The sequence below is a fragment of the Cherax quadricarinatus genome, chromosome 77 (assembly GCF_038502225.1).
Source record: "Cherax quadricarinatus isolate ZL_2023a chromosome 77, ASM3850222v1, whole genome shotgun sequence".
Lineage (NCBI taxonomy): Eukaryota > Metazoa > Arthropoda > Malacostraca > Decapoda > Parastacidae > Cherax > Cherax quadricarinatus.
The window spans coordinates 17,671,087-17,689,648 of NC_091368.1; the positions used below are offsets into that span (position 1 = coordinate 17,671,087).

The following is an 18,562-nucleotide window of genomic DNA, read 5'->3' on the forward strand; positions in this document are numbered from 1 at the left end:
CTAATGTCCTCATTAGAATGAGGTGGGCGGCCTATCATCAGCAAATTTGCTTATGTCGCTATTTATTCCCTCATCTACGTCGTTTATGTAAACTGTGAACAACAACGGGCCCAACACTGACCCCTGAGGAACACCGCTTGTGACGTGCCCCCATTCTGATTTCTCCCCATTTATGCAGACTCTCTGCTGCCTATTTGTCAGCCATGCCTCTACCCAGGAAAAAAATTTCTCCTCCTATTCCGTGTGCCTTAAGTTTCCTCAATAGCCTCTGGTGTGGAACTGTATTGAAAGCCTTACTGAAGTCCATATACACAATATCATATTCATTACCATGATCTACCTCCTCAAACACCTTAGTGAAAAAAGTTAGTAAATTCGTAAGACAGGAACGCCCCTTTGTAAAACCGTGTTGAGATTCATTAATCAATCTGTGCCTATCAAGATGGCTACGAATTGCTTCGGCAATTATTGATTCCATAAATTTTTCCACTATGGAGGTAAGGCTTATTGGTCTATAGTTCGAAGCCAAGGACCTGTCACCTGCCTTGTAAATAGGTATTACATTTGCCATTTTCCACTTATCAGGCACTATGCCAGATTGTAGTGATATGTTAAAAAGATTAGCCAAAGGTATAAGAACATCAGAACATAAGAACATAAGAAAGAAGGAACACTGCAACATGCCTACTGACCCATGCGGAGCAGGTCCATGTCCCATCCCCTCGGATTAGACCAATGACCCACCCCCCGGATTATCCCAATGACCCACCCAGTCTGGTCATCCCCAGTCAAGGATGGAGCACTGTACCAGACCCAGCAGCACAAGCTAGTCAAGTCCAACTCACACCCACCCACACCCACTCATGTATTTATCTAACTTATTTTTAAAACTACACAACGTTTTAGCCTCAATAACTGTACTCGGGAGCTTGTTCTGCTCATCCACAACTCTATTATCAAACCAGTGCTTTCCTATATCCTTCCTTAATCTAAATTTTTCCATCTTGAAACCATTGCTGCGAGTCCTGTCTTGGCTGGAAATTTTCAGTACACTATTTACATCCCCTTTATTTATTCCTGTTTTCCATTTATACACCTCGATCATATACCCCCTAATTCTACGCCTTTCGATACATTCCTTTAACACCCTTGCAAACAGTCCATCAGGACCTGGGGATTTGTTAGGTTTTAGTTTCTCTATTTGTCTGAGGACCATGTCACTAGTTACCGCAATCGTACATAGTTTATTATCCTGTTCTAGATAATCTATTATTTCAGGAATATCGCTAGTATTTTCCTGGGTGAAAACTGAGAGGAAGTAGGTATTGAGAATTTCATACATATCCTTATCACTGTCAGTGATCTGACCAGAGTTACTCTTAAGTGGGCCAATCATGTCCCTAATCTTACTTCTGTATACCTGAAAGAACCCTTTTGGGTTAGTCTTTGAATCCCTTGCGACCTTAGCCTCATAATCCCTTTTTGCTTTTCTAATTCCTTTCTTTATTTCTCTCTTTAATTGAATATATTGATTTCTTAACTGCCCATCCCCTATTTTGATACGCCTATATATGCCTCTCTTTTGACCAATGAGATGTTTTAATCTATTGTCCATCCATTTGGGATCATTTTTGTTAGATCTAATTTCCCTACTCGGAACAAAAGTTGTCTGGGCAGCTAGAACTATGCCTTGAAAAACGTCATATTGGCAACCAAGATCACCTACCTGACCCATAGTTAGGACATCCCAATTTAGCCCACCCAGGTAATTTTTCAGTCCCATGAAGTCGGCCAAGCGAAAATCTGGGACAGAGATTTGATTGCAGTTATCTGGGTAATCCCATGATATATTGAAACTAAGTGATTTGTGATCACTTTCCCCAAGCTCATCATTAACCTCAAGATTATTTAATTAGTGAATCTTTGTTGGCAAGAACCAAGTCAAGCAGACTGTTTCCTCTAGTTGGTTCTGTCACAACCTGTTCTAAAAAGCAATCCTGAACCGTATCAAGAAAGTCACTAGACTCAAGATTTCCTGTCATATTGTTCCAATCAATTTGTCTAAAGTTAAAATCTCCCATTATCACAACATTTTCATATCTAGATGCCTTATGAATTTCGTCCCTTAACAGCTTACTGCCCTCCCTATCAAGGTTTGGGGGGCTATAAACCACACCCAAAATTAGTTTGTTACGCCCCTCGAGAAACTGTAACCAAACAGATTCTGTGTTCGATGTTTCTAATCTTATATCATGTCTAAGACAACAATTTAAATTTTCTCTGATGTACATCGCCACTCCACTACCCTTCCTGTTGACTTTATCAGTGTGGAAAATTTATAACCCTGTATGTTGCATTCAGAAGGCACTTCTCTATCTTTCAGGTTGAACCAGGTCTCTGTTATACCAATAATATCTATATTGCCTACACTTGCAAGTAATCTTAGCTCATCTGTCTTATTTCTTAGACTCCTACTATTTGTTTAGTAAACCTTAAGGGAGCTAGTCACTCGTTGCCCTCTACTATCTCTCTTTGTTTGTTGATCAATTGATTTGCCATTACTAGCAACTTTATTTTGAATATTGTCTTTTAAACATATACCTGAGGTATCCCGGTAATAACTACTGTTTTTAACCCTAATGCTGTAGCCTGATTGTTTCCCACAAACACCCATACCTCTATAATCTATCAGTTCAAATAGACAAGTCATCAATTACCCTCTCAATCGAATTGGCTAATGCAACCACTCCATCCCCAGAGAGATGAACCCCATCCCTTGCATACATATCACGTTTGCCAAAGAATAGGTCCCAGTTATCAATGAATGGGATTGCAAGTTCCTTGCAGTACCTGTCTAGCCAGCAATTTATACCAATTGCCCTAGACATCCATTCACTGCCCACTCCCTTTCTAGGCAAGATGCTACATATGACTGGGATCACTCCCTTAGACCTAACTACTTCTTTGGCTGACCTGTACTTATCCAGCAGCTCCTCTCTCCTGCCCTTCCCAATGTCATTACCCCCAGTACTAAGACAGATAATGGGCTTTCCCCCATTACCTGCCATAATATTATCCAACCTGCTGTCTATGTCACCAACACCAGCTCCAGGAAGGCACACTCTCTGTCTGACCTTCTGTCTCTGTTACAAAATACACAGTCCATATATCTTACCTGAGAATCGCCTACTATTAAAATATTCTTACCTTGATTAGCAGGGGAATCAGTGGTACCTTCAACCTCACTAACCACTGAAGTACACTAGTCTTGGAGAACAGAGAATCGATTTCCTACCTTCACATCTTCTCTATTAACTCTCTTCATCTTACTTCTTCCTGAACTGTGAACCACTTGCCACTTAAAGTGGCTGCCACTATCACTGCTGGTGACCATTTCCTCCTTACCAGCTAAATCCTTCTCACACTCGCTCCCAAACTCATCTATGCGAAGCTTCAGCCTCCTATTTTCCTCCTGAAGAAGTAGAATCTCCTTCTTCAACACTTGAAGCTGAGATTCTAAAACACTACAACAATCCATGGTGCTTAGTAACAGCCCACGCTAACTCCCAAGAGCTTAGGCAGGTATGACCGCAGGTAAACCACTGACCTCAGCGTCTACATGTATATACTCTTCAGTCTGGTCTGACAATTTGCTACTGGATTTTTACACCAACAAACGCACAGTTATCAAAGTTTGAGGAAAGGAAAAGAAGACCGCAGACAGAGTACATGCTAGGGGGTAAAGACTGCAAACCTCACTCAAGGAAAGGATTTTGGGGTGAATATTGCACCGAACATATTGCCTGAGGCGGACATGAATTAGATAACAGTTACAGTAAATGCGTTTTTAGCGAATATAAGACTAGCTTTTAGAATCTATGTAAGAAATCTTTCACAACATTGAATATTGTGTACATCAGGTCTATATTTTATTATGCAGCCCCAGTAAGGAACCCAGACCTGGTCAAGCATGGAAGTAATTGGAAAAAGTAGAGAGGTTTGCTATGAGTCTGACTTAAAGGATTGTCCTAGAAGGGAACTCGAAGACACTGGAGGACAGTACGACTAGGGGTGATAGGATAATAACGTACAAAATCCTAAGAGAATTTATTTGCTAAACAGTGGCAGAGTATTTGAGAGATGGGGAACTAACAGGAGGGCACAGCTGGAAATTTAAAGCACTGAACAGTCACAAGAACGTTAGAAAGTATTTATTCAGCCATGAAGTGGTTAAGAAGTGAAACGACAGGAAAACAAAGTAGAAAAAGCAGAATCGATACATGGCTTTAAGAGAAGGTACGGAAAGGTAACGAAGCCAGGAGATAGTGTATCTAACAGCGAACAGGAACACGCTGCAACCACATATAGATGAGTACATATGAGGGAGTACAAACATAAGATATAGCCAACTGCTTATTGAGATGTGTCTGTGACAACCAGTAATTAATACATATATCCATACTTGCGTAAATATATTTCCGGCACTCAAATTTTCCACAACTTTCTATTACAGGTGCAGTTTGTACGTCCATCTACCATACAGTCCCCGGGGATCACAGCCGCTGCAGGTGGCATCCTGGACGCCACATCAGGGCCTCGTTCTCACCTCTCACCTCCCACTCTTCCCTGACAAGTTCTCAAAGTGAGTATGAGAGGACGGAGATTTAATGAGTTAACTGGCCTATGACGTCATTATCACTGTCGGTAGTAACAGTAAGATACATAAGAACCCTAGGGTTTCGGTAAGTCTCTAGGGTCGAAAAGACTTTATCTCCAATATTCGCAAAAAAGATCCCCAAGTACAGGAAGGCGTAAACGATCTGGTATCGTCTTAACATTCAACTTCTTGAAGTAAATTACCGGTTGCCAAGCACCATCCTTCTTAGGCACTAGAATCAAGGGCGCACTTCAAAGTGAATTATTATGTGAAATGATGTCACCAACCATCTTGTTGACTAACTCTACTGCGACATCAACTTGCGAATGAGGCATTCTGTCTGCAGGTACATAAATAGGTTTAGTATCAGGATTAAATGGAATACGATTGGACAGTAGGTTTCTTAAACGCATTTTCTCACTTGGTAACGCGACGGCTCTCTGATATTTGTTTAAAAGCTGCAACAAACTCGTGACTTTGTCTGGGAAGTAGGTAGGAGCTAATTCTTTCTCATCTATTCTTTTTCATCTATTGTGTGTGTGTGAGTGTGTGTGTGTGTGTGTGTGTGTGTGTGTGTGTGTGTGTGTGTGTGTGTGTGTGTGTGTGTGTGTGTGTGTGTGTGTGTGTGTTAGACTTGATGAAGCTGTGTGTGTGTGACTTGATGAAGCTCTGAGAATGTGTGTGTAACTTGATGGAGCTCTGTGTGCGTGTGTGTGATTTGATAAAGCTGTCCAGTGCCATCTTGAAGACAGCCAGGGGTCTTTTGGTAATCCCCCTTATGTATGCTGGGAGGCAGCTGAACAGTCTTGGGCCCCAGACACTTATTGTGTTGTCTCTCTGTGTACTCGTTGCGCCCCTGCTTTTCATTGGGGAAATGTTGCATCTCCAGCTGAGTCTTTTGTTTTCGTAGAGAGTATTTTTCGTGTGCAAGTTTGGTACTAATCCCTCTGGGATTTTCCAAGCGTATATTATAATGTATCGCTCTCGCCTGTGCTCCAGGGAATACAAATCAAGGGGCTTCAGCCGTTCCCAGTAATTTAGGTGCCTTATCGTACTTATGTGTGCCGTGAAAGTTCTTTGTACATTCTCCAGGTCAGCAATTTCGCCTGTCTTGAAAGGGGTAGTTAGTGTACAGCAGTATTCCAGCCTAGAGAGAACAAGCGATTTGAAGAGAATCATCATGGGCTTGGCGTCCCTTGTTCTGAACGTTATCATTATCCATCCTATCATTTTCCTAGCAGATGTGGTAGATGGATTGTTGAGATCTTTGAAAGTGAGATCCTCTGACATTATCACTCCCAGGTCCTTCACATTAGTTTTTCGTTCTGTTTTATACTCCGATATACTTTTAATTTCCTCGAGTTTTGAATATCGGAGTAATTGAAATTTTTCTTCAATGAACTCCACATTGTTTTTTTCGGCTTATGTAAAGATTTGATTGATGTCCGCTTGGAGAAACCATACCACGGGCGGGATTGAATCCCCGGTCAGAGAGTCTCAAAACTCCAGAGAGTGGTCACAGTGGTGCCTATGCTAACCTTCCTATGGTGTAGAAATATACCTAGTTGGACGAATCTTATTGTGGCTAGCTGGTCCAGTGGCTAACGCGACGGTCTGGAGTTTTGAGACTCTCTGACCGCGGGTTCAATCCCGCCCGTGGTATGGTTTGTTTGCAATCGTGTCATTACTATTTCGTGAGTCCGCTTGGAATCTTGGAGTGTCTTCGACGGATGACACTCTCATGCAAATTCGTTTGCCATCCGCAAAGGAAGACACGGTGCTAAGGCTTACATCTCTGTCTATGTCAGATATGAGGATGAGGAACAGGATGGGAGCGAGTACTGTGTTTTGTGGAACAGAGTTTTTCATTGTAGCCGCATCAGACTTTCTCTGTTTACTATTACTCTTTGTGTTATATTAGCTTTACCTGTTATTCTTTTATTACGTATTCTATGCGCTGTTACACCATGGTCGCACTTATCGAAGTCTTTCGCAAAGTTTCTCTATATTACATCGACATTTTGTTTGTCCTCCAGTGCCTCTAAGATCTTGTCATAGTGGGCCAGTAATTGTTGCATCTCTTTCTTTGTGGGTAACTTAATGAAACTCTTATTATGTGGGTTACTTGGTGAAGCTGTCTGTTTGTGGGTAACTTAATGAAGCTCTTATTATGTGGGTTACTTGGTGAAGCTGTCTGTTTGTGGGTAACTTAATGAAACTCTTATTATGTGGGTTACTTGGTGAAGCTGTCTGTTTGTGGGTAACTTAATAAAGCTCTTATTATGTGGGTTACTTGGTGAAGCTGTCTGTTTGTGGGTAACTTAATGAAGCTCTTATTATGTGGGTTACTTGGTGAAGCTGTCTGTTTGTGGGTAACTTAATGAAACTCTTATTATGTGGGTTACTTGGTGAAGCTGTCTGTTTGTGGGTAACTTAATGAAACTCTTATTATGTGGGTTACTTGGTGAAGCTGTCTGTTTGTGGGTAACTTAATGAAGCTCTTATTATGTGGGTTACTTGGTGAAGCTGTCTGTTTGTGGGTAACTTAATGAAACTCTTATTATGTGGGTTACTTGGTGAAGCTGTCTGTTTGTGGGTAACTTAATGAAGCTCTTATTATGTGGGTTACTTGGTGAAGCTGTCTGTTTGTGGGTAACTTAATGAAGCTCTGTATGTGACTTAAAGCTCTGTTTGTGGGTGAAAAGATAAATCTCATATGAAATTCCATATGATTACATATGGAATTTCATGTGAGATTTATTTTCTAGCACGAAAGCGCATAACTAATTACCAGAGACAAGTCAAAAATTATTTTTCCATTTAACTCTAATTCCTGAAACACTGCCATTATAATGCACAATAGAAATTCCCTTGTAACGTGGTATACTAGGAGAAAAAATTGTCACACAAGATTATATGAATAAATGGAAATAAATGGTATAAAATACCGACACAATGGAAATATAAACACATATGCAGTATAATGTGATCCTTTATTGACTACGTTTTGCCCACACAGTGGGCTTTTTCAAGTCACAAACCGAGTTCTGTTTGTGACTTGAAAAAGCCCACTGTGTGGGCGAAACGTAGTCAATAAAGGATCACATTATACTGCATATGTGTTTATATTTCCATTATATGAATAAAGTTGACCTCAGGATTTTAAAAAAAAAATGTATGCTAAATATGGGCACAAATTTACTGAACATTTCTTTAATAAAATAATGAATTTTCGGTGAAGTAAAAATTACGAAACTCATTATTTAATAGCAACTAAATATATTATAATATAGTATGGTATATCTGCACAGAAAGTGGTTATATAACAGACATGTTCGTCTTCTAGATTATTTTATGGACCAAATTTACTGGTGGCAGCGGATGTTAATCCTTTTACTAAGATAACTACAGCAGAGAAGTCGATGAGTTGTGTTGTCAGTTGTGCTCAGTTCCTGGGTCCTGTGCCACGGCTGGTAGACTACTTAGCTACAGCACTAAACTTTACGTAAGTAAACCCTAAATGTTTACAGCTGATCGAGCCTTAAGTAGAAAGGGCGTGAGCCGACACCTGGGTTGTAGACATGGCATTAGCCAGTAAATGTTAATGGCTGCATGAGCTGATGATGGATAGACAGACAAGACATATGCCAGTAAGTAACATTAACTATTGGTAAGTAAACAAGGAGCAAACTGACAATTTTTAGATAGACATAAAATAGATCGACAAGTAATAGGTAGGCACACAATACGAGAACACTTGGTAAGAAGGCAAGATAGACTGGTAGATAGACTTGGTAAGATGACAAATGTAAGGTAGATAAGATGTAAGCTAAAATGTTCAACAGTACGTCAGGTCATAAAAACCACTTGCTTCCTCGCACTCCTAACACCCTCACACACACCTACTTCCCTCGCACACACCTACTTCCCTCGCACACACCTACTTCCCTCGCACACACCTACTTCCCTCACACACACCTACTTCCCTCACACACACCTACTTCCCTCACACACACCTACTTCCCTCACACACACCTACTTCCCTCACACACAGAACCTTCATTACGATGAAGATTTAGACACATGTGCAACATCTGGGTATCTTTATTGTAAACAATTCGCCATCCAGTGGCTTTATCAAAACAGATTCTAGGACATAATTTGAAGACAGTAGAACTATATACAAAAGATGAGGTAATCAGTCCCTCAGCCTTGGAGCTGGTGTGAAGATCACCGTAGTCGTGTAGATTCTGCAGCAGAGGCAAGCAGACTGGCGAAACGTCTACAATAAAGACACCCAGATGTTGTACATGTGTCTAGATCTTCATCTTGTCGGTATTATATACCAACTTGAATCACCAACTTTTTTTTTTTGATCAGATTTCAATGGGATTTTGACAGTGCATTAAGCAGCTTAAGAAAACATATAGGCTGTGTTTGTTTTGACTGTTAGCCTTCAGGTTAGATAGAAAAATTTTTTTTACACAATTTTATGGGTCCTAGGACTTTCCAATTTCTACTAAATTGGGAAGATGTACAATGCTCTAGTTGACATCAGATGATAGATAAAGGCGAGGTCAGTAATGACCCTGAGCATTTTAGCGACAATGTCAGCAGATTCCATTCAAAAAAAAGGTTGAAATTAGTTTTTTTTTAGAGGAGGAAAAAATCATTAACAAAAAGCTGTTTACAATATGGCAAATATTCTCTGGGTGTTTGTAGAACCATCATTCCTCAATAACGTCTGCAAAAATCATGGCAATCCAATGAATATTTATCGAAAAAAATGGATTAGAATGTCAATAACTTATTACTGAGTTCTTTTTTATTTTTGTATGTGTGAAACTCTAGGGTAGCGGCGCGCCACCTTTCAGCCTGCTACATCCCTCCTGTCTTCTCTACAGCCTGCCGGCTACTGAGGGACTTGCTGTCTACTCTTCACACACTAGCCAGCATACATAAAAATCGTAATTTTGGGAGGAAAAAAACAAAACAAAAAAACTCCTAATTGCCAACATGTATTTTTGTTGACAGCAGAACAAAAAAAATACATTTAATGAAAAACATACTTAGAGATATGATAGAAACAAGCTGATTACATCAAAATGTTGCAAGAATTTTGCACTCTTTTAAAGTAAGAAAACATTTTTTCCATAATTTTCAATTTTAATATCCTGATCACTGAAAAAACGCTCACCCCTCCCTTCATTACCCCCTCCCATCAACCTTTCATAGCGCGACGCCCCGCAGTTTCCACACTACAGATTTATGCACCCTACAAGCCATTCTATTTCGTTTCATCTTCTCAGCATCCCCCACCTCAGCCTTCTGGATAATACTTTTAGTTAACCTACATCTCCTAATAGCCAAACTACAAATCTTCTGCATAATATTCACACCATATATCACACTACCTCCATACTTCTTGCTGCATCATTCACAACTCATGATTCACACTCAAATAAATGTTGGTGCAATTATACCCTCAAACGTTTCCCTATTTGTGTCCATGAATAACAATGTTTGTCGCCACAGGTGCCTCAATGAATCACCCAACTTTTTCCTCTCATCAGTTCAATAGTTCACTTCATCTTTCATAAACATGTCTGGTGACATGTCAACTCCCAAATATCGGAACACGTTCACTTCCTCCATACTCCCTCCTTCCAATCTGATATCCAAGCTTTCATTACCAACTCTTATGTTACTCTCATCACCTTTCTCATTCTGATATTCACTTTTAGTTTTCTTCTTCTACATATACTCCCCAATTCATTCACCAACCTTCGTAACTCCTCTTCAGTATCTCCCAGACATACACTTCCATCAGCAATAACCTAACTGTGACAATTTCCAATATACTACCAAGGTAAGATTACGGAGGGATAACGTTTGTTTATGTTTGAAAGTTATCATATTTTTTCTAGTGCACTTACCTTAACGATCCAATGATCCTCTGAAATGAATCCTTTGAAAGAAGTACACAGTATATGTTACGTAGATGTTGTGTGGTTTGTTTATGTAAAAATATTTTGTGTGACCCTCAACAGGTACACGTACGTGCGACCTGTGGATGGCGTCTGGGGCGTACGACTTGATAACGGGTCGTGGTCTGGCATGGTAGGAATGGTGATGAGGGAGGTGAGTGGGGGTAGGAATGGTGATGAGGGAGGTGAGTGGGGGTAGGAATGGTGATGAGGGAAGTGAGTGGGGGTAGGAATGGTGATGGAGGTGAGTGGGGGTAGGAATGGTGATGAAGGAGGTAAGTGGGGGTAGGAATGGTGATGAAGGAGGTAAGTGAGGGTAGGAATGGTGATGAGGGAGGTGAGTGGGGGTAGGAATGGTGATGAGGGAGGTGAGTGGAGGTAGGAATGGTGATGAGGGAGGTGAGTGGGGGTAGGAATGGTGATGAGGGAGGTGAGTGGGGGTAGGAATGGTGATGAGGGAGGTGAGTGGGGGTAGGAATGGTGATGAAGGAGGTGAGTGGGGGTAGGAATGGTGATGAGGGAGGTGAGTGGGGGTAGGAATGGTGATGAGGGAGGTGAGTGGGGGTAGGAATGGTGATGAGGGAGGTGAGTGGGGGTAGGAATGGTGATGAGGGAGGTGAGTGGGGGGTAGGAATGGTGATGAGGGAGGTGAGTGGGGGTAGGAGTGGTGATGAGTTAGGTGAGTGGGGGGTAGGAGTGGTGATGAGTTAGGTGAGTGGGGGTAGGAATGGTGATGAGGGAGGTGAGTGGGGGTAGGAATGGTGATGAGGGAGGTGAGTGGGGGTAGGAATGGTGATGAGGGAGGTGAGTGGGGGTAGGAGTGGTGATGAGTTAGGTGAGTGGGGATGAATTGCTCTTCAGATTATAATGTTATACAAATAAAAGTAATTAATATGTAATGCTTCCAACAAATCAGTTTGACTGGCTAGTTTTATACTTTTTTTTCAAATTTGCATTAAAACGCGAAGATGTTTATATTGCGCTTAATAATCTTCACTTTCAACCAATTTATTTAATTACCTCTATTTTATTAAGCGTCAGAGCGGCTGACTTCGTCTCTATTATTATTATTATTATTATTATTATTATTATTATTATTATTATTATTATTATTATTATTGAGTCAGCTATTATTGTTGTTGTTGTTGTTGATATTACCATAATTTCTATCATTAAATAGGCCGAACGAATTTATATTTATTAAAATTTGCTTTAAACAAATTACATTGTGTTGTGATAAAGTTAGGTGAAGTCTCTAAGGTATTTTTTGTAGCCTAAATGTTTTATTTTTCTACACTGTATTCAATGAAGAAATATGTCTATTAGTCCATATAAGATAATTTTGAGGAAGTTAAATTTTTGGGACAGTTCGGCCTAATTGACCAATTCATCTCATTAGACACAACAAAAATAAAAATATTAATTAATGTTTAAATATTTTAAAAAATTTTATAATGCTTTTTTGACTCCTGTACTAATTTTGTAAATTTTTAATTCTTTGTTGATATTAATTCTGAGTACTTATTAATAGAGTAAATATTAGGTGATGCACAAATCTTTTTTGGTTTGCTAACATTGTTGATGTTTGATTTACAGGAAGTAACTATTGGTGCAGGTCCTTTCATGGTTGATAGATGGAGAGCTGAGGTAGTTGACTTCACTGTGCCAATGATGATAGATTACAGAAGGTTCATGGGGGCTCTTGGTGTTCCTGTGGTCGACCCGTGGGGCTTCTTGTTCCCTTTGGCTCCTCTGGTTTGGGTGGCCATCCTGATTGTGTTCATTGTACTTTGTGCAGCGGTGTTCCTCATGTTCACAAGTTTTTCCCACAAGAGGAACAGTAACAGGACCTGGATGCTGGTCACCCTCGATTACATTCGAATATTATTACAACAAGGTAGTCTTTGCTTTCCTTTTCTGAAATTGAGTTGTCAAGATATTTTTATTTAATTTAAAATGAGGAATATTTTTCGTGTTCATCTCCGCTTGACTATATAAGAATTAACATTCATGTACTCACCAGGAGGTGGATGTATCAGTATATGTGTAGACAACAGTGGATGTTTTGTGGAGACCATAACTAAAAGGAAATACCATGAAAGATTAAGAAGAAAGTAAATGTTGAACAATTTAAATAAACAGAGGAAGCTTTCAGTTAATTTGTAGAGCGATGGTAGATGCTGAAGAATATTTGCTTTGAAAATAATAGCTGATGCGATACTCGGCCAAAATAATGAAAAAATTCCAGTGGTGTAAAAGATTCGCTGTAATGCTAAGCTAAGATGACCAAGAAAAAAGACTTTAAGAAAAACTTACTATTATGAATAGATTAAAAAGATTTTGGCAGTAGAAGTGAGCTTTGACGATACATAGAAGAATTAGTAACGACTCTTTTCTCAGGGACTTGCCGAGTCAAAATTTCATTATGAGAAAACGAGCAAAATTTTGGTAGAAACAATTTAAGAAACCAACAGATATATTTGAAATTTTGAGGGTTATTTCTGTATTACTCTAGGGTTAATATATAGTAGTTTGGTTAGGTAAGATTCGTCAGGAAACGGAGCAGGTGCTTCCTGGTGATGGTCTCACAACGACCAGCCACTCGAGTTTCTGGTCATCAGACCAACGTCTTCAGACTTATCGATCCAACACTTTAAAAATTAAGGTTAAACTGGTCTAGTTTTCAGCTACATGCAGAGGGCCGTATTTCCTATTACTTTATTTTTAATAAAGGTTTTACAGTCATATTAGTCAAATTTATAAGAAGAATCTTTACCAACCGGGCTGGGGTTTGAACATCAGCTTGCGTGCGGCCAACAGTAACACCCTGGTTGATCAGACACTGATCTTAATGCCTTCGAATATTATAATACAGAGGAATGAAGACTTGTAGAAGTTATGTGGAATGTATTTGAAGCAAATAATGGGAGAAATTATAACACTTCAGTACACACTGATTTAAGAATTATGTGGTCAGACATTGAATTAACTTCTACATGGTTTTAATTAGGGATGTATATTAAGTGGTTATATTAAGTGGTTAGCAACAGTAGGAGACTGTTAACTGGATGTGAGAAGTAAATTTCAAGATTAAAATACTCGGAAACATAGTACCAACAAAATTATGATTTTGGGTTTACTTAGGAAAAAGATAAGCTTTTAGAAATATCATTTACAGTTTTATAATATGTGTGCACACAATTTGCAGAGAGAATTAGTTGGAAAATCAGATAAATTTCCTGAAAAGGTACATTCAGCAAAGCGAGAGAGCTAAATGAAGTGGAGAAATTTGGAGATTAAATAAAGGTATTACCGTAGTGCTAAATACTTATTTAATATTATCATCAGTTTTCAGTAAAAATATAAATGTTTAGCGTGTTGAGTGAGAGTATTAGTTTACACACACTGTTTACCTCTTGTCTATTATCAACCAAATATTTATTAGTACAGACGTGAAAAAATATTTTTTAGCAAGTGCTGAGTGAGGTGAACATATCCAAAATAATTTACCCATGACTTTCAGAAATATTTAATTTACAGAAACCCACGAAAAAAGAAATAGTATAAGAAAAATATAAACCTGACTAAATATAGAATTGTTTATTTACAGATTCATTACTTCTGTTAGATGCTAAAGGCAGAAAAAAATAAAAAATGCTAGTAAAAAGATTAATAATATCTGCTTATTAAGTAAACGCACTCATATTTTTTTAAATAGAGTCTATACTAGTTAATCAAGACAAGAAATATTGAGACTTGTTTCATCGGCAGCGAAATTCTGAAAGACAAGACAAATTGTGTTGCCAGTAGAGTCGCTCTACTGCTGTGTAAGAGCAACGCTCACTCAGTAGAGTCGCTCTACTGCTGTGTAAGAGCAACGCTCACTCAGTAGAGTCGCTCTACTGCTGTGTAAGAGCAACGCTCACTCAGTAGAGTCGCTCTACTGCTGTGTAAGAGCAACGCTCACTCAGTAGAGACGCTCTACTGCTGTGTAAGAGCAACGCTAACTCAGTAGAGACGCTCTACTGCTGTGTGAGAGCAACGCTAACTCAGTAGAGACGCTCTATTGCTGTGTAAGAGCAACGCTAACTCAGTAGAGACGCTCTACTGCTGTGTGAGAGCAACGCTAACTCAGTAGAGACGCTCTACTGCTGTGTGAGAGCAACGCTAACTCAGTAGAGTCGCTCTACTGCTGTGAGAGAGCAACGCTAACTCAGTAGAGACGCTCTGTTACTGTGTAACAGCAACGCTCACTCAGTAGAGACGCTCTGTTACTGTGTAAGAGCAACGCTCACTCAGTAGGGTCGCTCTACTACTGTCTAAAAACAACGCTAACTCAGTAGAGACGCTCTGTTACTGTTTAAGAGCAACGCTCACTCAGTAGGGTCGCTCTACTACTGTCTAAAAACAACGCTAACTCAGTAGAGACGCTCTGTTACTGCGTAAGAGCAACGCTAACTCAGTAGAGACGCTCTGTTACTGTGTAAGAGCAACGCTCACTCAGTAGAGTCCCTTCTGCTACTGAGTAACAGCAACGCTCACTCAGTAGAGTCGCTCCGCTACTGTGTAAGAGCAACGCTCACTCAGTAGAGTCGCTCTACTAATGTTTTAGAGTAATGTTCACTCAGTAGAGTCGCTCTACTACTGTGTAAGAGCAATGCTCCTCAGTAGAGTCGCTCTACTACTGTGTACGAGCAACGCTCACTCAGTAGAGTCGCTCTACTAATGTTTTAGAGTAATGTTCACTCAGTAGAGTCGCTCTACTACTGTGTAAGAGCAATGCTCCTCAGTAGAGTCGCTCTACTACTGTGTACGAGCAAGGTTCACTCAGTAGAGTCGCTCTACTACTGTGTAAGAGCAAAGTTCACTCAGTAGAGTCGCTCTATTACTGTGTAAGAGCAACGCTCACTCAGTAGGGCCGCTCTACTAATGTGTAAGAGCAACGTTCACTCAGTAGTCGCTCTACTACTGTGTAAGAGCAACGCTCACTCAATAGAGTCGCTCTAGAGTCGCTCTGCTACTGTGTAACGCTCACTCAGTAGAGACGCTCTGCTACTGTGTAAGAGCAATGCTCATCCAGTAGAGTCGCTCTACTACAGTGTAAGAGCAACGCTCACTCAGTAGAGTCGATCTACTACTGTGTAAGAGCAACGCTCACTCAGTAGAGATGAGCTACTACTGTGTAAGAGCAACGTTCACTCAGTAGAGTACTGTGTAAGAGCAACGCTCTGCTCTACTACTGTGTAAGAGCAACGCTCACTCAGTAGAGTCGCTCTACTACTGTGTTAGAGTAATGCTCATCCAGTAGAGTTGCTCTACTACTGTGTAAGAGCAACGCTCACTCAGTAGAGTCGCTACTGTGTAAAAACAACGTTACAGTAGAGTGTGTAAGAGCAACGCTCACTCAGTAGAGTCGCTCTACTAGTGTGTAAGAGCAACGTTCACTCAGTAGAGTCGCTCTACTACTGTGTAAGAGCAACGTTCACTCAGTAGAGTCGCTCTACTACTGTGTAAGAGCAACGTTCACTCAGTAGAGTCGCTCTACTACTGTGTAAGAGCAACGTTCACTCAGTAGAGTCGCTCTCCTACTGTGTAAGAGCAACGTTCACTCAGTAGAGTCGCTCTACTACTGTGCAAGAGCAACGTTCACTCAGTAGAGTCGCTCTCCTACTGTGTAAGAGCAACGTTCACTCAGTAGAGTCGCTCTACTACTGTGTAAGAGCAACGCTCACTCATTAGAGTCTCTCTGCTACTGTGTAAGAGCAACGTTCACTCAGTAGAGTCGCTCTACTACTGTGTGAGAGTAATGCTCATCCAGTAGAGTCGCTCTACTAAAGTGTAAGAGCAGCGCTCACTCAGTAGAGTCGCTCTACTACTGTGTAAGAGCAACGCTCACTCAGTAGAGTCGCTCTGCTACTGTGTAAGAGCAACGCTCACTCAGTAGAGTCGCTCTACTACTGTGTAAGAGCAACGCTCACTCAGTAGAGTCGCTCTACTACTGTGTAAGAGCATCTCTCACTCAGTAGAGATGAGCTACTACTGTGTAAGAGCAACGTTCACTCAGTAGAGTCGCTCTACTACTGTGTAAGAGCAACGGTCACTCAGTAGAGACGCTCTACTACTGTGTAAGAGCAACGCTCACTTAGTAGAGTCGCTCTACTACTGTGTGAGAGTAATGCTCATCCAGTAGAGTTGCTCTACTACTGTGTAAGAGCAACGCTCACTCAGTAGAGTCGCTCTCCTACTGTGTAAAAACAACGTTCACTCAGTAGAGTCGCTCTCCTACTGTGTAAGAGCAACGCTCACTCAGTAGAGTCGCTCTACTACTGTGTAAGAGCAACGCTCACTCAGTAGAGTCGCTCTACTACTGTGTAAGAGCAACGCTCACTCAGTAGAGTCGCTCTACTACTGTGTAAGAGCAACGCTCACTCAGAGACGCTCTACTGTGTAAGAGCAACGCTCACTCAGTAGAGTCGCTCTACTACTATGCAAGAGCAATGCTCACTCAGTAGAGACGCTCTACTACTGTGTAAGAGCAACGCTCACTCAGTAGAGTCGCTCTACTACTGTGTAAGAGCAACGCTCACTCATTAGAGTCTCTCTGCTACTGTGTAAGAGCAACGTTCACTCAGTAGAGTCGCTCTACTACTGTGTGAGATTAATGCTCATCCAGTAGAGTCGCTCTACTACAGTGTAAGAGCAGCGCTCACTCAGTAGAGTCGCTCTACTACTGTGTAAGAGCAACGCTCACTCAGTAGAGTCGCTCTGCTACTGTGTAAGAGCAACGCTCACTCAGTAGAGATGAGCTACTACTGTGTAAGAGCAACGTTCACTCAGTAGAGTCGCTCTGCTACTGTGTAAGAGCAACGCTCAGTAAGTAGAGTCGCTCTGCTACTGTGTAAGAGCAACTCTCACTCAGTAGAGTCGCTCTACTACTGTGTAAGAGCAACGCTCACTCAGTAGAGTCGCTCTACTACTGTGTAAGAGCATCTCTCACTCAGTAGAGATGAGCTACTACTGTGTAAGAGCAACGTTCACTCAGTAGAGTCGCTCTACTACTGTGTAAGAGCAACGTTCACTCAGTAGAGTCGCTCTACTACTGTGTAAGAGCAACGCTCACTCAGTAGAGTCGCTCTACTAGTGTGTGAGAGTAATGCTCATCCAGTAGAGTTGCTCTACTACTGTGTAAGAGCAACGCTCACTCAGTAGAGTCGCTCTCCTACTGTGTAAAAACAACGTTCACTCAGTAGAGTCGCTCTCCTACTGTGTAAGAGCAACGCTCACTCAGTAGAGTCGCTCTACAATTGTGTAAGAGCAACGTTCACTCAGTAGAGTCGCTCTACTACTGTGTAAGAGCAACGTTCACTCAGTAGAGTCGCTCTCCTACTGTGTAAGAGCAACGTTCACTCAGTAGAGTCGATCTACTACTGTGTAAGAGCAACGTTCACTCAGTAGAGTCGATCTACTACTGTGTAAGAGCAACGTTCACTCAGTAGAGTCGCTCTACTACTGTGTAAGAGCAACGTTCACTCAGTAGAGTCGCTCTACTACTGTGTAAGAGCAACGTTCACTCAGTAGAGTCGCTCTACTACTGTGTAAGAGCAACGTTCACTCAGTAGAGTCGATCTCCTACTGTGTAAGAGCAACGTTCACTCAGTAGAGTCGATCTACTACTGTGTAAGAGCAACGTTCACTCAGTAGAGTCGATCTACTACTGTGTAAGAGCAACGTTCACTCAGTAGAGTCGCTCTACTACTGTGTAAGAGCAACGTTCACTCAGTAGAGTCGCTCTACTATTGTGTAAGAGCAACGTTCACTCAGTAGAGTCGCTCTACTACTGTGTAAGAGCAACGTTCACTCAGTAGAGTCGCTCTACTACTGTGTAAGAGCAACGTTCACTCAGTAGAGTCGCTCTCCT

The 18,562-nt window shown here is 41.0% G+C and overlaps 1 protein-coding gene across 1 annotated transcript in view; it reads left to right on the forward strand.

The window, feature by feature from the left end:
* LOC128702065 (glutamate receptor-like) overlaps positions 1–18,562 on the forward strand; it is a 47,182-nt gene that overhangs the window by 19,004 nt on the left and 9,616 nt on the right. The window contains exons 8-11 of the mRNA XM_070101506.1: positions 4,514–4,642; positions 8,004–8,162; positions 10,708–10,798; positions 12,241–12,541. Of these exons, the coding sequence (XP_069957607.1) occupies positions 4,514–4,642; positions 8,004–8,162; positions 10,708–10,798; positions 12,241–12,541 (680 nt within the window). The remainder of the gene's footprint in view (positions 1–4,513; positions 4,643–8,003; positions 8,163–10,707; positions 10,799–12,240; positions 12,542–18,562) is intronic.